The following is a 20,362-nucleotide window of genomic DNA, read 5'->3' on the forward strand; positions in this document are numbered from 1 at the left end:
CCACTCCAAATATGGGGGCACATAGAAACTCGCGCGCACACACAGAGTCATTACTGAGACATTAAACTATAATAAAGTGCTACATCTGCCTGCTGGGCTGAAAGGTGCAGTGCTGCTGCATGTAGCAAATAATGATTTTATGATTTAATGCAGCGTGAGAGTGAAACGTGCTAACTCGCCAGATGTTGCTCACTTGTTTGTTTTGGTGTTTGTGTATGTGAGAGTGGTCACGCATGTGTCATGTAGGTTTTTCTGGCTGCCAGCCACCTTCCAAATGTACAACTAGGTCTGCATAAACTGGTTTACAGTATAAGCGATGGTATTTAGAAAAAAGACACATATATGTTAAGTTCTTGTTTGTTAGTGCAGTTCTGTATTTAATAATTTAGTATTGGTGTTGATGTTGTTACTTATTTTTAGGTCAACCAGTCATAAGCAATGGCATTTAAATACGGAAGACTTAAAAATGCAGTATAAGTTAAAGTCACAAAACAGTAAAAGTTGCAGTTAAAGTTAAAAAATCCAGAAAACTGTACATATTAATCACTTATTTTATATGACTTTGGACCACAAAACCAGTCATTAAAGTAGCATGTGTATATTTGTAGCAATAGCCAACAATACATTGTATGGGTCAAAATAATCTATTTTTTGTCTATGCCAAAAATCATTAGGATATTAAGTAAAGATCATGTTCCATTAAGATATTTTGTACATTTCCTACCGTAAATATATCAAAACATAATTTTTGATTAGTATTATGCATTGCTAAGAACTTAATTTGGACAACTTTAAAGGTAGTTTTCTCAATATTTAGATTTTTTTTTTGCAGCCTCAGATTTTTATTGTCATATCCAAACCATTAATTATTACGCTTTCAGATTATGTATAAATCTCAGTTTCAAAAAATTTACCCTTATGACTGGTTTTGTGGTCAAGGGACATGTATACAATATTTAAGATGTTCTACAGTACATTATATTTTACTATAAGTAAGTGTTTATGCATATTAAGTGTATTTTAGATATTCATATATAAGATTTTTCAGTATATTTCACCCTTAATTTTTACTTGCCATTAGGATGGTGACACAGATGTCTGTTTTTATTGTATATACAAGTGCTCTTTTCTCCAAAACGTTAAAGATGCTCCTTCTGGCACCGAAGTCCTGGAAGGCAGCAGCTGTGGGACGTTATGAGAATTCAATACAGTCTGTTCCCTCTCTCTGGGGGTTCTGATGGCACCTGTTCTTCATCATGTGCTCTGTACTCACTCAAGGGCAGTGGCACCCTGAACAGTTCACTTACTCATTTTGTGTGGGTTTGTTACGAAATGTATTCAAACTTGGCAACCTAAGTTGAGCTGCTGACTGTAAAGTTCTTGTCTACAGTTGAAGACTCTCTTGACCTTTACTTGGGAAAAAGGTTCTTATAGTTTCACCTATTTAAAGGGATAGTTCACTCGAAAATGAAAATTAATTATTCATTTAATTACCCACCTTCATGGCGTTGCAAACCTATAAGACCTTCGTTCATCTTCGTAACACAAATTAAGATATTTTGAGAGCTTTCTGACCCTGCATAGACAGCAACGCAACTGACACATTCAAAACCCATAAAGTTAGTAAAGACGTCGATAAAATAGTCTACATGACATCAGTGGTCTAACCGTAATGTTATGAAGCTACGAGAATACTTTTTCTGCATGCATGTGGTGCTGCTGATGCAGGAGCCGGCGTTCTGAGATAGAACCTGGGTGTACTGTGCCATATTTATAGGCAGAAGAAGACGCACGGTGTACATAAAGCAGTCTTCGTAAAAATGCCTCAAGATATTTTGACAGACTTGCAATTTTTTGCCCAGCTTTACTTATTTAAACCAGAATATACAGACAATGAACTAAGAGAGATTCCTGGATTCTGTTCGAGTATTCGATTTTTAAAAATCCTTTTATTTACCCGTGTAAATAAAAATAAATACCAGAAGTTCTGCATTCCACATATTAAACCATACGATTCAATTAAATAAATGTCATTTTAAAATTGGAATTTTTAATAGAACTGTTTTTACTGTGTTTTTGATCAAGTAAATCCAGCGTTGGTGAGCAAATTCTTTAAAAAAAATAAAAAAATAATAATACTAATGTAACCCCAGATCTTTGAACGGTAGTGTAGGGCACTGCATTTTACTTCTTGACATTTTACTTCATCTGGTGAATCTTGTGTATGAAAGGTTTTGGCTTGCATTTTTATACAGTGACATGCAAACGTTTGGGAGCCCCTGGCAGAATCAGTGAAAATTTGAATAATTTTAACAACATAGCGATCATACGATTTTTTTTTTTTTATTTAGTACTGTCCTAAGTGAGATAGTTTACATAAAAGATGATTACATATAGTCAACAAAATTATTAAAATAACCCCCTTCAAAAGTTTGGGAACCCTTGGTTCTGGGGGGTGAAAAATTTTGAACCGGATTAAGATGTCCACATTTTTCTTATTTTGTTGAAATATATATATATATATATATTGAAATATATATATATATATATATATATTTCCATTTAGTACTGCCCTTTGGAATCAAAAGAAGATACTTGCATGTTTCCCGGAAGACAAATTAATTACAATTTACCTTGATCTTCAAATTCAAAATGTTTTCACCCCCCCCAGATCTTAATGCATTGTGTTTCCTTCTGGAGCATCAGTAAATGTTTGAACCTTTTTATAATAGTTCTGTTTGAGTCCCCCAGTTGTCCTCAGTGTAAAAAAATGGATCTCAAAATCATACAGTCACTGCTGGAAAGGGTTCAAATATCCAAAAGATGCTGAAAAACCAAAGAATCTGCATGACGTGGAAGATTTTTCTGAAGAACAGTGCTCAGTTTAACTGTTTTGAACAAACAAGGGACTCATGAACAACCATCACAAAAAAACAAAACAAACAAACAAACAAAAAAAACAGTAATAGATCATCCAGGTAACACACACAGTATGAAGAACCAAGGGTTCCCAAACTTTTGAAGGGGGTTATATAGTCTTGTGGGCTATTTGCACATATCTTTTATGTAAAAGATATAAAAAATTAAAAATTAACATGCTAAATTAAAAATAACATGCATTTTGTATGATCTCCCTCATTTTGTCAAAGTTATTCACATTTTCACAGATCCTGCAAGGGGTTCCCAAACTTTCGCATGCCACTGTATTTTCTTCTTTCAAATATTTTTGTGAATGCTAAATGGGCAATATTAATCTAAATATTAAAGGTGTTTTACTATTTATTGTAAATGCATTAAACACTTAAAATCTATTGAATTTAGGCATCACAACCTTATAATATATGAAAAATAGATATAAAATTCAAGATTTGGTAGTCTCACATCTCCAGTCCACCCATAGAGGGCGATGAATCTCTTCCCATCCTCCACCTCTCTATACAAGGAGAGAGAGCTTTGTGATAGGTTCCCACTGTTAGGCACGTTTCTTCTGCAGCGTCCCAGTGCTCAACCTCTCTTTCTCTCTCTCTGTCTGTCTCTCTCACTCTCGGTCACTGCAGAGCGACACTCTCTGTTACGGCAGCGTGCAGAGAGACAGCCTGTAGCACTGAACCCATCTAACACTGCTAGGAAACCTGCACACTGTGGCCGTAGACCTGTGGAGACCTGGACTGCACACACACACACGCACGCACACGCATGCAATCACAGACACGCTCAAATCATCGCCTGCAACATCTGGCTGAGCCGTGCAAGAGAAGTGCCGTTCCATTGCGCTCTGTGAGTCGACTTATGAATCGTGTGTGTGCGTGTGAGTGTGTTTGCTGGGGATTAGAATGAGGCTTCAGGGTCTGCAGTCTTGATTTATTTCTCTCCAAGGAGCTGAGTGTGTGAGACTCATCAATTTGTGTGTCATTTGGCGTTAATTTCCTGTTTGGTCTCATTCAGAGAGAACTGTGTGCCGGTGATGTCTGTTGAATTTTTATGGGTGATTTAAGGTGTTCTTTAACTGATGGGGTGTGTGTGTGTGTGTGTGTGTGTAAATAGCATGATTGTCTGGTTAACAGGCATGTCTGAAGTAGGTTATTCTAGACGCATTGGGCTTGTTCTACATAGAGTTTGAAAATCCACCGGTGTGTATGTGAGGTAATACGTGAATCGAAGGATGATGTGTATGTATGGTGGGTGTACATTTGAAGCATGAAAAATGATTTCTGAAACCCACATGAGCATAGTTACTTAGTGTGACGTCTTTTTCAGCACTGTGCTTATGCTTTTTGACGACATATGACTTTGCCCCGATGATGTCTTGCGTTTCAGCCAGGCTGTGTGTCTTTAAATTATGGTTCAGGAGGAGAAATTTTAAAATATGTTCATGGTGCCCTTTTCCATATAATGAAAGTGGATGGGGACTTGAAATTTTGAGCCCCGAAAAGGTAAAAAAGCACTATATATGCATCGTAAAAGTAGTCTGTGTGACATGTATGTCTTATAAAAGCCATATGGTTGTTTTGTGTAAGGAACAGACTGAAATTACCTGAAAATCTTGATTTGATAGCCATGGTTACCTTTCAAATGCATGGTGATGGGGATTGTCAATGAAAGTGGATGGAGACTGGAGATATCAAGCTTCGAAAGGATAAAACATGCCATGAAAGTATTATAAAAGAAGTCCATATGATTGCATTTTGAAGTCTTCTGAAGTCACATCATCACTTTGTGTTAGAAACATGCCAAAATTCTCTGAAAAATCATTATTCTCTGAATCGTACGCTCTATTGATCTTAAATCTCAGGATTAAAGTTTTACTCTGAAATTCGCTCATTGCTTTTTTTGAATGTTTGTTGGAAGAATTTAAAAATGTTGTGTTCTCACTAGTCTTGAAACTGAATGCGACACACCAAATTAAAATATACGCACTCACAAATCGTACTTTTTTGGATAATCCGGCCCTTTAAGTATTTAAGCCGAACTGTGAAATTTTTCTTGTTGCTTTTTAAAAATTGTTGTTGGAAGGATTTATGCTGTATGTTCTCACTAGTCTTATAACCATTTGCAATGCACCTTTCAAATATTTATATTTTTGCGAACTGGTTTTTTAAGAAATTTTGAAATATGTTCATGCTGCCCTTTTCCATACAAAGTGGATGGAGACTGGAGATATCAAGTCTCAAAAGAACAAAACATGGCATTAAGGTATTATAAAAGAAGTCCACATGACTGTATTCCAATCTTCTGAAGTCATACGATCACTTTGTTTGAGAAACAGGCCAAAACTCTCTGAAAAAGTCATTATTCTCTGAATCGTATGCTCCAGTACCAGTCTTAAATCTGAAAGTTTTACTCTGAAATTTACTCATTGTCTTGAAACTGAATGCGACGTACCAAATTCCAATGTACGCCCTCTCAAATCTTACTTTTATGGATGAACTAGCTGTTTAAAGATTTAAGCTGCACTGTGCTATTTTTTGTGTGTTTTTTAAAAATGGTTACTGGAAGGATTTAGAAATTTGGAGAATTGCTGTTTGTTCTCACTAGTCTTATAACCTTTTGCAATGCACCTTTCAAATATTTCTAATTGTGTGAACTGGCCCTTTAAGAAATTTTGATATATGTTCATGCTGCCCTTTTCTATACAATGAAAGTGGATGGAGACTGGAGATATCAAGTTTCAAAAGTATTATAAAAGAAGTCCATATGATTGTATTCCAAGTTTTCTGAACTCATATGATTAATTACTTTCTGAATCGTACACTCCATCGCCAATCTTAAATTTTAGGACAAAAGTTAGCCTGAATTTACTCATTGCTTTTTTTAAATAAAAAAAAAATATGTTTGTTGGAAGAATTTGGAAAAATTTTGTTTTGTCACTAGTCTTGTAACTGAATGCGACACATCAAATTTTAATATATGCACTCCCAAATCATATATATATATTTTGGATAAACCAACCTTTTAAGGATTTAAGCTGTACTGTGCAGTTTTTCTTGTTACTTTTTAAAAATTGTTGTTGGAAGGATTTATAAATTTGGAGAAGTTCTGTATGTTCTCACTAGTCTTGTAACCTTTTGCTATGCACCTTTCAAATATTTCTATTTGTGTGAACTGGCCCTTTAAGAAATTTTGAAATATGTTCATGCTGCCCTTTTCTATACAGTGAAAGTGGATGGAGACTGGAGATATCAAGTTTTAAAAGGACAAAATATGCCATAAAAGTATTATAAAATAAGTCAATATGATTGTATTCCGAGTCTTCTGAAGTCATATGATTAATTATTCTCTGTATCGTACACTCCTTCGCCAATCTTAAATTTTAGAACAAAAGTTTTAGCCTGAAATGTACTCATTGCTTTTTTTTTAAAAAAACATGTTTGTTGGAAGAAATTGGAGAAATGTTGTTTTCACACTAGTCTTATAACTGAATGTGACACATTAAATTTTAAAATAAGCACTCCCAATTTTTTTCTTTTTTTTGGGGGGATAAACCAACCTTTTAAGGAATTAAGCTGTACTGTGCAATTTTTCTTGTTGCTTTTTAAAAATTGTTGTTGGAAGGATTTATACATTTGGAGAAGTTCTGTATGTTCTCATTAGTCTTGTAACCTTTTGCAATGCACCTTTCAAATATTTATATTTGTGTGAACTGGCCCTTAAAGGATTTAAGCTTTATTGTGAAACTTACTTATTACATTATATATATTTCATTTGTGTTTTCCCATATCTCTCCCCTCTCTCTTTCTGTTTTTCGCTTCACCCCCTCTCTCATTCTCACTCTCTATCCATCTGTCTGCTGATGAAGCACATTTTCTGAAAGAACCCCCAACCCATTTCATCACGGGATGTGATAATGATGACGACGTGTGTGCGTATGTATTTATCAATGGGACGCCCCATGGGGATCCCTGCGCTCTTATGTTATTCAAAATCCATTTCTATGTACCAGGAAAAATGCGATGTGCATTTGTCCAGTGTGTGTGTGTGTATGAGCAACATTGTGTGCTTATATCAATAAGAAACAAGCTAAACAGGAAGGAAGGACCCTCTTAGGAGCTTGAAAAAGCTTTTTGACCACAGAACAAAGTGGAAACTATCACAGACACATTCTCGCAGCTCTTCAGGCGATCGCTTTGAGGTCAGATTTTTGTATCGAGTGACTAAATCACGGTTTGCTGCAGTATTGTCAGGCCTTTTCCTCAGAAAATAGAATGGCTACACACATTCGCGTATTGGAGTCCTTTATTACCACTGAAAAACTGCACACAAAGGCGTTTCTTCACAGAGTTTATTGTGAATGTGAAGTAAATGCCAAGGAGCCTGTTATCAGATGAGATTGTATCGGAATGGAGGGTCATCTAACCGTCTTTGTGTGTGTGTGTGTGTTACAGGAGGTGTTGTGGATAAAGATCTCAGGCAGTATCTCAACCTGCGTTTCCAGAAGGGCTCTTTGGACCACGAGCTGCAACAAATAATTCGGGACAACCTCTATCTTCGTACGGTACCCTGTGAGTTACACTTCACTCTCATTTCCTTAACCTTAGACACTGCTACCCTCACCGGTTTGCTCCTCTAGGCCTGGCCTCTGACTTTTTATTGATTAAGTTCTCGCTGATGTTGTCTGATCGCTGGAACAGGGCAGTTACACTTGAGTTTATGTATATAGAGTTGTTTCGAACCCTGCAACGATGCTAGGGGTGGTTGGCAAAGCATTGGTATGGGGCTGCTAGCATGCAGTTGGTGATTGCAGGGTTGTTTCCATCAATAGCGAATAAATGTGTGAAGTACTGCTCACTTTCTGTTGGTCAACACAACAAATTTTGGAGGGAGCATTTGTGAAATTGTGAGGGGAAATTATTAATCATTAAGCAAAATTTCCAACCATGTGGATTCCTAATAAAATAACTGGATTTTGCATGTGAAAATTCACATACTGTGGAGTTGATTTCTAGAGGTATTTTATTATTTGTGTGGGCATACAGTTGAAGTCAAAAGTTTACATCCCCCTTTCAGAATCTGCAAAATGTTAATTATTCTACCAAAATAAGAGGGATCATACAAAATGCATGTTATTGTTTATTTAGTACTGACCTGAATACGATATTTCACATAAAAAATGTTTACACATAGTCCACGAGAGAAAATAATAGTTGAATATAAAACAGTTTACATCCCATTGATTCTTAATACTGTGTTGTTTTCTGAATGATCCACAGCTGTGTTTTTTTTTAGTTTGTTTAGTGGTAGCTGTTCATGAGTCCCTTGTTTGTCCTGAACATTTTAACTGCTTGCTGTTCTTTAGAAAAATCCTTCAGGCTCTTTGGTTTTCCAGCATTTATGAACCCTTTCCAACAATGACTGTATGATTGTAAGATCCATCTTTTCACACTGAGGACAACTTAGGGACTCATATGCAGCTGTTACAGAAGGTTCAAACGCTCACTGTTGCTCCAGAACAAAAAAACATGCATTAAGAGCCGGGGGTGAAAACTTTTGAATAGAATGGAAATGTGTTCATTTTTCTTATTTTGCATAAATATCATATTTTTTTCATTTAGTACTGCCCTTCAGAGGCTACAGAATATAGTTACATGTTTCCCAGGAAACAAAATAAGTTAAATTTACCCTGATCCTTAGATTTCAAAAGTTTTCACCCCCTGGCTCTTAAAGGAACACTCCACTTTTTTTTGAAAATAGGCTCATTTTTCAACTCCCCTAGAGTTAAACAGTTAAATTTTAGTGTTTTCGAATCCATTCAGCTGATTTCCGGGTCTGGTGGTAGCACTTTTAGCATAGCTTAACGTAGATCATTGAATCTGATTAGACCGTTTGCATCTCGCTCAAAAAAGACCAATGAGTTTTGATATTTTTCCTATATAAAACTTGACTCTTATGTAGTTACATCGTGTACTAAGCTTGACGGAAAATAAAAAGTTGCGATTTTCTAGGCCAATATGGCTAGGAACTATACTCTCATTCTCTCATTTCTCAATAATCAAGGAACTTTGCTGCCGTACCGTGGGTGCCGCAGGCGAAATGATATTACGCAGCGCCTGAAAATAGTATCAACTTTTCATTTTCTGTCGTTCTTAGTATACGATGTAACTACAGAAAAGTCAAGTTTTAAATAGGAAAAATATCGTAACTCTTTGGTCATTTTTGAGTGAGATGCTAACGGTCTAATCTGATTCAATAATCTATGCTTAGCTATGCTAAAAGTGCTACCGCCAGAGCCGGAGATCGTCTGAATGGATTCGAAAACGGTGAAACTCAACTGTTTAACTCTAGGGGAGTTGGAAAATGTGATGTGTTTCTTTAATGCATAGTTTTTCCTTTAACTGGCCTAAACCAAAAGCACCCACCGTGATATCAACAATCAACATAATTTGAGACGTTAAAGTCTTATTTGCACATTTGAAGGTTAGAATTCACCAAAATGAACTTTAGTACACAGTAAAGCACATGGAAGTGTATTAAACACAAAATCTATTGTGACATCCCAGTTGAGGTTGAAAATACCCTTAAAAAGAAAACCACTTCACTTGTCTTTATAGTTACAATGAAGTGAAGTTTGTATCTGTATACTTAAGAGTTATAGTCCGTACTCGAAAGGTATTTTGAAATGTTTGAAGGTATTATACACAGCATGCTCTGTCTTTGGTCTGCACCGACGCTTGAAAGGATTTCCGTGAGGCTTTTGCTCAAGTGAAGCCCTTGTGTTATGTGTGAGAGGGAGCAAGTGAGTGAAAGAGAGAGAGAGAGAGAGAGTGATTACTGTCCAGCTGAGAGACTGAGCTGTGATTCCATTAGACCAGAGAGCGACACGTGAGATCCGTACCCAAGAGAAAGAGAGGGGTTTGGAGAATACAGATGAGAGAGAGAGGGATGGACTGACAGAGATTACGATAAAAAAATGAGAATGAGGTGTGAGGACCCTAGATAAAATGCCTCAAATGTCAGATTCATTGAACACTTGCAAGAGGAGAAAGAAACAAGGAAACTGATAGCTGGAAATAAGAAGAGCGAAACTGAGGTGGAGAGGAAGAAAGATTGGGTCGTTTGAAAAACCCATGCATACAAATTTATTTCTATTCAGATGTAATCCAACAGCTAGCTCTCTTCCAAAAAGCTAGTGAGCTACCTACTTTGAAGACATTTTAAGGGCATCGTCCTGACAAGAAGATGGTTCCAAAAGATTACCAGCATCAAGTTGCCTTCTAAGAAACCTTGTTTTGGCTACCCCAGAATGCACTGTGAACATGAGTGAAAATATTTCTCCAAGATAGTGGACAGAGTAATTGATTTTTACTCTGTGTTAGTGTGTTAGTGAGGTACACAACATCCCTTATGTAAATGTTATTGTAGTAAAAGTGTACTAACCATCCCTGCTGAAAAAAAAAACAGGTAAAACCAGCCTAAGATGGTTGGCTGGTTTTAGTTGGTCATCCAGCCTGGACTTAGCTGGTCAGCAGGCTGGTTTTAGAGGGGTTTTGGCCACTTCCTTAGCTGGTCAGGCTGGGAGACCAGCTAAAACCAGCTACTTCCAGCTTAAACCATCCAAGACCAGCTGACCATCTAGGCTGGTTTTAGCTGGGGTTTTTTTCAGCAGGGATGGTTTTTGGCATATTGATTACCATTTGTATAACCACAGGTTTACTACAAATACCATTGTTAAACTATGGTTAGTGTAGCAAAACCATGGTTAATTTGTGGTTACCGTTGTTTAACTATAGTAACCATGTTTTTTGGTTTTACTTTTAGTAAAACCATGGTTAATTTTTGTAAGGGGTGTTTATATCAATTAAAAACATTTGAACTTTTTTTTCTTATTTAATTTAAATTCACAAAAAATGGAAAGAGAAATTTATTTTTAAGGTTTGTTATCGGACCATTAGGTGTTAATAGCATAGCGATATGCTAATGACACACTTTATTAAAATCATCCGTGAGGTACTGTTGGAGTCCTATTTTGTCTTCCACATTCTACTAATCACAAAATGCCCAAATATAGACCAATAATTCATCTGTTTACTCTTATATTGTCAGGTTCTTAGATTAGCACAATGCTAATGGAATCAACTGTTTGATAAGCATAAGGGAGCACTATTTTGTGTACAATTTTAATCTTAAAATGCAGAAATAACTGCCTGTTATTCATAGGTTATATTGTGTTGCTATTTGATTCTCATGTTGTTAGCATAGCAATATGCATCACACTCTGTTGAATTAAACCCAGATAGCACACATACATCTGTAAGATGTCTGTTAAAGGTCCCTTGATCTGGAAAGCATCTGCTGTGTTCAAACGTCTGTTAAAACGTCTTTCAGATGTCAGTTTTATATACATTCTAAATCGTAAACATCTTAAAGACATCTAATAGACGTCTGTTTGACATCTGATAGGAAACATTTTTAATCTCAATTTTAATCTCAAAATGCAGAAATATTGACCTATTATTCATTGTGTTACTATTCGATTGTCATGTTGTTATCTTAGCAACATTCTCATGTCACACTCTATTGGATTAAAGTTTAGGTCTTATTTTAGCACCATACTAATGGAATTATTTGTTGGATAAGCGTGAAGGACAACTATTTTGTGTACTATTTTCATTTTAAAATGTAGAAATATCGACCTCTTATTCATTGTGTCACTAGTTGATTCTCATGTTGTTAGTTTAACAACATGCTAATGTCACACTCTGTAGGATTAAATATTTAGATCTTAGCTTAGCACCATGCTAATGGAATCAGTTGTTTCCCTGATAGCACACGTACATCTCAGAGACGTCTATTTGACGTCTGCATTTACATCTGCAAGACATCTGAAAGACGTAGTTTGCTCATCTGCAATACGTGTGTTGGACGTTTCCTATCAGATGTCAAATAGACGTCTATTAGATGTCTTTAAGATGTTTATTATTTAGAATGTATGTAAAACTGACATCTTACAGACGTCTGTCAGACGTTTGTACACAGCAGATGCTTTCCAGATCAAGAGATCTTTAACAGACATCTTGCAGACGTACATGTGCTGTCTGGGTAATTTCAAGAGTACATTAATCTATAATCAGTTGTTTAATACATGTGAGGAAGTGCTATTTTGAGCTGCTTATATCAATAAAATCTAAATGCCCAAATTTCAACGAATTATTCATTGTGTTACTATTCATTTCTCATGTTTTCTATTTTAGAAACATGCTAATGTCACACTCTATTGGATTAAAGTTAAGGTTTTATCTTAGCACCATGCTAATGAAATCATTTGTTGGATAAACGTGATGGAGCACTATTTATCCTGGTGAAAAAACAGCATATGCTGGTAGGTATGTTTTGATGCTGGGATGCTGGTTTATGCTGGTCCTTTGCTGGTTTATCCTGGTCCTTAGCTGGTCATGTTGCTGATCAAGGACCAGCTTAAACCAACAAAGGACCAGCATCAGAACCTGCCTAACCAGCATCCCAGCACCAGCATATGCTAGTTTGTTTAACAGGGTTGTGTACTGTTTTAATCTCAAAATGCAGAAGTGTCAACCTATTATTCATTGTGTTACTAGTCAATTCTTATGTTGTTAGCCTAACAACATGCTAATGGCACACTCTATTGGATTAAAGTTTAGATTTTAGCTTAGCACCATGCTAATGGAATCAATTGTCAAAACATCACACTGCTGAAATTAGATGTTTAAACGTGAGGAGTTGTATTCTGTGTGGCACATACTGTACCAGTCGTAGATATGTATAGATGCCCCATTCGACTGCTCCATTGACGCATCCGCTATCTTGGAACGTTGACGTCATTCACCATACGGGTTGTGCAGGATTGTGGCATCTTCCAGTGGTTATTGATTACTATGGTCAATGACGTCAAGTTGACCATTACAATATGGTGGACAGCTTACGTATAGAAACAGTTGCTAATGAGGCATCTACTTATTCATATCTATGGTACCTGTAATCAAGATGCCCAAATATTGCCTAGTGTGCCATGGGGAGTTGTTACCTAGAGTGTTCCAAATCACTCACTTCCCTGTTGAAGAAAACATTATATGCTTGTGAGGTATGTTTTGAAGCATGGCAGCTGGTTTAAGCTGGCTTAAGCTCGTCCTTAGTTGGTCATAAGATGGTTTAAGATGGTCCTTGGCTGGTTATGAGCTTGAAAACCTACCTAACCAGCATGCTGTTTTTTAACAGGGTTATGAGGTACATTTTACGAAATCGCACACTCTAAAAAAACCCCTCCATTTTCTCATGAGATCAAGTTATCAACTTTGCTGCCTATGTAGGCAGTAGACAGCCAGTAAGCGCAGTAAATTTTGGAGTTTACATTTCACAGAATATTATTATTGCAGAATTGTTTCCATATAAGAGGGGAAAAAAAGAAAGAAAGACAGTCACTCCAGAGGAAGGTGAGGATGTGTCCCCGTTTCCGTCACATTATCAGTCACGTGATTGGCTGCTTGCTGAGTAATGACAGTAATGCTCATAATCACAGAACTGTCTCATGAATTATGCAGCAGATCTATTACAGCTTAGGGTGCCATGACAGGTTACGCCTGCCACACACACACACACACAGGGGAGAGACAGGGTGACATTAGAAGTTGTTAGTGCTGACATTGAACCTCTCCAGAAATGAGTCGTGAGACACTATTATAAATGGGGGACGCAGTGTCCTCTAATATCTAACAAGAGACCCAGAGATGCTGTCCTTCCTAAAAAATTTCCATGATGACCACTACACACATTGTCATTCTCTCCTCACTTACTTTTTTAACCTAGAAATGATGTTTTTTGTTATTTATTTACCCTCACGTTCCTCCAAACCTTGAATTCTTTTGTAGAACACAAAAGCAGATGTTTTGAATAATGTTCATGCTGCTCTTTTCCATACAATGAATGCATATAGTGACCAAGAAGGACAAAAAAGACATGGGTTTGGAACGGCATGAGCAAATGATGACAGACTTTTCATTTTGTGAAATCTCAGTGAATTATTTTTAAGGGTGGTTTTGTCAGCGACAGGCTCTTCACTGTGTAGTCTGTAAATCCAGAATGTTTGAGGGAACATTTGAAGTCTCATAACAAGACTGAAGCAGGTCTCATTTTCACTTCAGAACAGAGAAATGTGGATCAGGCTTTTTCCAAAGCACCTGCCACCGCGAACAGTCTGACACATTTTTAGAGCAAAACCACATACCTGAAAAATTGAACAAGCTTGAATTGCCAGTTAAAGGTACCCAGAGTTCTCTATAACTCCCTTGTTGCAGCAAGACTTGAATGTAAAAGTTTCTCCCCCCGAAATCCAAAGAAGCAAAAGGCTCTGATTTGATTTTAAACAACATGCTGGACCACACAAGCCTGAAATCTCATTTTCCTCAGCTCCTCAATTGAATCTTTGATGTCTGAAGAAGTGGTTTCATCATTTCAGCTATCAAAAATGGATATAGGATTCAACTACGCTATATCTTACAAGACTCTGCGGTCACGTTCTTGGAAAGATTAATCATTGCGTTATTAAAGGGAAGATTGTTACGATAAATTAATTCCCTAGATGCTCTGTTTGAATTGGATTTAATTATATTTGTCATGGATGTGGAGTGGATCTTAAGTCAACATTTTATCTAAGTCAACATAAAATCAGAATTGACCCTAGTAACTTTAATACACATTCCTGGTCTTATCGTGCGCAGTTCATCAAAAATTAATAACTTGCTCCTCTTCTGAAATGGCTATGCTTTTCGACTGACATCATCTTGGCTGTGCAACTGTTGGTTAATGTTGCACATACTGCCTCACTGGAAAAATCATATGGGTGGCAAAAGATTATTAAATAAGTATTTTTGTCTTTTTCCTAGTACAAATATCTAAACATCCTTAAAACAAGATTAATTTAAAGCTTGTTTTTAGAGAGGTTACGTTTGTTTTTGTTACATCATTAGCAATATACAACTCTATCTATATTTACTGGGGTTATGCTTAAAACAAACATAAACAGATTGCCTATGGGGTGAGAAAATAATATTTCAAAATATGCAATAAGTCTTGCTGTCTTATGCAATTTTGCTTTTCAAGTAAGTTGTTGTTGTTTCAAGGATGTTTAAATATTTGTACTGGAAAACATGACAAAAATACTGATTAAATCGGATTTTTGAATTTTCTTTCTTCTTTGGAACACAAAAGCAATCATTCTGCAGATAACTATAACTAGCAGCATGTCCAAACTGCTTTGTATCATACAGTGAAAGTGAATGGTGAACAGTTTTAAAACAAGGTGCCAAGGATTTCAACAAATAAAAGCAAATTTTTCTCACACAAACCTGTTGTGTGGCTTAAGACTTATATGTCTTAATATAATGTAAATTATGTCTCTTACTGAAATATGTAGTAGAAAACCCATGAAAGATTTATGGTATTTAAAAAATCCACATCGTTTTATACATATTTTGGACTATGGGGGGCCCCAGTTATTTCAGTGATGTAAAATGGTTGCACTCTGTGAGCTACTTGCGCTGCCTGGTGCTATTTTTACCGCAACACAACTTGGAAAATAAAATACTGATACGAGGACCACAGCTGCTGAAGGAGCTTGGTGTTGATGGATATAAGTAGGCTTAAAGCAATTGATGTAGTATCAGTTTTTTCCCACAAGGAGTCTAAACGTGCCCAGATATCGAGTGAAATCCCCACTGAGCAACTCCTTCAGTGGCTGCAGCATCATGACAAGCGTTGGCATGTTTACATCCTTCCAGGATGGCATCTAGCATTTCTTGTCTTTGCTGTTTGTAAGCACTTTTAGTAGCTGTGGTCTACTAAAAGCCTCAAAGGCATCAGGGCTGAAGTGGAGAACAAAGACGTAGGTCTTTAGGTAGTTTTATTCATCCACAGGCATCTCATCCTCTTCTTATCGCTCTTCTTATGCACAATGTGGCATTGTATCAGTATTTTATTTTCTGAGTTGCTTTGCAGTAAACATAGCAACAGGTAGCGCCAGTAGCTCACCGAGTGCAACCATTTGACATCATCGAAATATGGCGCCCACAATAGTCCAAAATATGTATAAAACAATGTGGATTTTTTAAATAACATAAGTCTTTCATGGGTTTTCTACTACATATTTCAGTAAGAGACATCATTTACGTTATATTACAGGATCATTTATTCACCTCCTTGTTATCCAAGATGTTCATGTCTTTCACATTCCCGGATTTTTCTCCATATTGTGGACGTCAGTGGTGCCCCCAAGTTTGAACTTCCAAAATGCAGTTTAAATGCAGCTTCAAATGGATCTAAACGATCCCAGCCGAGGAAGAAGGGCCTTATCTAGCGAAACAATCAGTCATTTTTTAAACAAATTGACAATTTATTTACTTTTTAACCTCAAACGCTCATCTTATCTCGTCTCTGCGATGCGCATGCGTAGTCTGTGTAATCCGGGTCAATATAGTTAGGGTATGTCGAAAAACTCTGTCTTGTTTTCTTCTTCAACATCAAAATCGTCCTACATCGCTGTTTTACCTTTTTTGTAAAGGGTGTTTAATGATCTCTGCATGTTCACTGTGTAAACACTGGGTCGGTAATTCTGCAGCGATGTAGGGCGATTTTCAATTTGGGAAAGAAGATACAATATAGGAGTTTTTCGACATACCCTAAACTGTATTGACCGTTTTGAACCGGAAAAAAACAGAGTTCATGCAGACTTAGACAAGACGCACGTTTGAGGTTAAAAAGTATATAAATTGTCAATTTGTTTCAAAAATGACCAATTGTTTCACTAGATAAGACCCTTCTTCCTCTGCTGGGATCGTTTAGAGCCCTTTGAAGCTGCATTTAAACTACATTTTGGATGTTCAAACTTGGGGGCACCATTGAAGTCCACTATATGGAGAAAAATTTGGGAATGTTTTCCTCAAGAAACATAATTTCTTTACGACCGAAGAAAGACAACATGAACATCTTGGATGGCAAGGGGGTGAGTAAATTACCTGTAAATGTTTGTTCTGGAAGTGGACGTCTCCTGTAATATGTTGATATGGTGGTTTTTATTATCATGGTTAACGTGGTTATGCTGATTGATGGGAACCTTTTTCTGAGATTCTTTGAAATACAATCTTTTGTCACATTATAAATGTCTTTACTGTCACTTTCAATTTAATGTATCCTTGCTATATAAAACTGTGAATTTCTATCAATCAACTAGTCAATTAGTCAAACAGTCAATCAAATGTACAAAACCCAAATTACATCCATTTACTAGTTTCTTCTGAAATTCCGTCTCAGTCTTCTCATCATTTAATTTCTCAGTTATATTCTCTCTAATGGGTGTCCTTTTCTTGTCTGTATGTCAATCTCTCGCCCTTTTCTCTCATTCTAGCTCTGTCTTGCACTCTTTCTGCATGTCTTTCTGTTTCTGTCTCATGTCTCGGTCGTGGTACTTAAGCGCCATGATGAGGGCTTTGACTAGGTTTCCATGGTAACTGCCGTCTCCCACCCCCCCGCAGTCTGCGTCAGACCAGTGACGTCTGGTCCCCCCCTCCACCTCATTCCTTCATCCTGTCCTCCATCCTTGATATGAATGAATACACAGGAAGTCAGGAAATGGGGCTGCTGTTGTGGAGCTCTTATGAAACAGGGCTATAATTGGCCAGGTTGCATGTGCATTGTGTGCTTTGATTGGAGGACAGGAGCTCCTGGCGTGAGATGAAGAAGCGTTTAACTGCAGATGAGGTCAGTGAGGAAAAAGCCATGGAATAAGACCAGAGACAAGTGTGTGTGTGTTTAAGTTTGTGGACTCCTAAGGGGTCATTTGTCTTGTGTTGATGTTGTGCCTCTGATGCCACATGGCTTACATCCAGATAGAGATGCATTAGAGCAGATGCACTCAAACACACTTCAGAGAATGAATCCTTTTCTCTGAGTTATGTATCTTTCATCTCTTTTTCTGCACTCACATTTGAGAGTGATCCTCATGAAACCTTGCCCTGTTAATATTTTAACAAAAAAATAAAAGATACGAAATACTATATTGCACAAAGAAAGCTCTTAGGACCTATTTTCTGATGATATTTTGTGGACAGTCCCCTCTAAATTCTCATTACCACAGTGCAAATACCACACATTCTCATTGTTTTTAATGTTATTTAGGTGTTATTTAAATTTAAAAGAGTTCAGTCAAAATCATTATGCTGATTAATTAAACCAATTGGATATTTTTGCAATAGAAAACAAAGTATATATTACGTTTGAATCGGTGCTCTGATGGAATGAAAATTCCTGGAATTTACATAAGGGAGAATTTTATTTATTTAATTATTTATTTGCTTATTTTCTTATTTTTTTAATGAATTATTTTAAAATGAAAAACATGTAATGTAACATTTAGGACTTAGCTAAAATTGTGTTTTGTTTGAGTTATAGTAATTTAGTTAAGTATTTTTGTTGTTTTTAATCGTTATATTTATTTATTTGTTTTCTTCTCTTTTTAATGAATTATTTTAAAATTAAATTGTGTCAAGTAACATTCAGTTAAAATCGTTTTTTTAGTTTTAGTAATTTAGTTAAGTATTTTGTCATTTTTAATAGTTCTATTAATTTGTTTGTTTTTAATGAATTATTTTAAAATTAAATAATGTAACGTAACATTTAGGATTTAGCTAAAATAGTTTTTTGTTTGAGTTATAATAATTTAGTTAAAGTATTTTGTTATTTTTTAATAGTTCTATTTATTTATTTTCTTATTTTTTAATGAATTATTTTAAAATTAAATCACATAATGTAACATTTAGGATTTAGCTAAAATAGTTTTTTTGTTTCAGTTATAATAATTTAGTTAAGTATTTTAGTTGGTTTTAATCATTTTATTTATTTTTTTTTAATGAATTATCTTAAAATGAAATCATGTAACGTAACATTTAGGATTTAGCTAAAATAGTTTTTTTATTTAAGTTATAATAATTTAGTTAAGTATTTTGCCATTTTTTTAATAGTTCTATTTATTTATTTATTTCTTTTCTTCTTTTTTTAATTAATTATTTTAAAAATTAAATAATATATGTATCATTTAGGATTTAGTTAAAATTGTTGTTGTTTTTTTAGTTATAGTAATTTAGTTAAGTATTTTTGTTATTTTTAATAGTTCTATTAATTAATTAATTAATTTATTTATTTTCTCCTTTTTTAAATGAATTATTTTAAAATTAATGTAACGTATGCAACGTAACAGGATTTAGCTCAAATAGTTTTTTTTTGTTTGAGTTATAGTAATTTAGCTAAATATTTTTGTTGTTTTTAATAGTTCTAATTATTTGTTTATTTATTTACTTGCTTGCTTGCTTACTTCTTTTTTAAATTAATTATTTTAGCATGAAAAACTTGTACCTATACTATACTAGCATAGTGGAGTTACATGTTTTTCATTTTAAAATAATCCATTAAAAAAGACGAAAATTAATTAGATCATTATCATATTTGTTGTTGTCTTGCGTTTAGGATTTAGCTAAAATATTTGGAATTAGCTGTGTTTTTCTCTCAATTATAGTAATTTAGTTATTTATTTTTTGTCATTTTTAATATTATTTATTTATTTACTTTTTTTAAATGAATTATTTTAAAATGAAAAACATGTAACTCCACTATATTTAGAATAATTTTTGAAAAGACGAAAATATATTAAATCATCATAATATTTGTGTTGCATTTCTTCATTTTGTTTAAGTATACAATTGGTTTGTTCTAATATTTAAATGTTTATTATACTTTTTTTGTTTTGATGTGAAATGAGATCGGTGTTATTTATGAGATCAGTGTTATTTTAGTATGATCTATATCCTATTATTTTCGGATTTAGCTAAAATATTTTTAATTAGCTGTTTTTTTAGTTATAGTAATTTAGTTAAGTGTTTTTCATTTTTATTTTATTATTATTATTATTATTATTATTATTATTACATAGCTTTAATTGAATGTTTTTCATTTCAGTTAGCTGCCAGGAGATTTTTAATCTTAAAATTTTGAATCTGATATGTTCATATTTTATTTAAGAATTATTTAAATGACCACAACGTGTTCTTTTTTCCTTCTTTTTTTAGTTTTAGTCTTTTAGTTAATAACAATAACAACACTGAATTTCTTACCAGCTTAAGGCTCATGTCTCCTTTCCCTTTTCCAGCTGGACTGTCTTGTTTTAAAGATGTCCTGCTCCATTAGCGGTCCTTGTGTAGGCTGATGTAGCCAGAGGACAGAGAGTTATTTGTAGCTGTGAAAAAGAGAGACAGTGAGAGGTCTGGAAGGGTGGCAGCATGTCAAATGGTATTAGAAACAGATCATACTTCCCCAAACAATCCCATCATCCATTTTTCTTCTATTGCAACTT

The 20,362-nt window shown here is 35.1% G+C and overlaps 1 protein-coding gene across 6 annotated transcripts in view; it reads left to right on the forward strand.

Moving 5' to 3' along the window:
• Window positions 1–20,362, forward strand: part of magi2a (membrane associated guanylate kinase, WW and PDZ domain containing 2a) — a 258,295-nt gene that overhangs the window by 53,018 nt on the left and 184,915 nt on the right. For all 6 annotated transcript variants that reach the window (XM_051107367.1, XM_051107368.1, XM_051107370.1 and 3 more), the window contains exon 2: window positions 7,383–7,499. In XM_051107367.1, coding sequence (XP_050963324.1) covers window positions 7,383–7,499 — 117 coding nt within the window. The remainder of the gene's footprint in view (window positions 1–7,382; window positions 7,500–20,362) is intronic.

Source organism: Labeo rohita, chromosome 4 (assembly GCF_022985175.1).
Source record: "Labeo rohita strain BAU-BD-2019 chromosome 4, IGBB_LRoh.1.0, whole genome shotgun sequence".
NCBI lineage: Eukaryota > Metazoa > Chordata > Actinopteri > Cypriniformes > Cyprinidae > Labeo > Labeo rohita.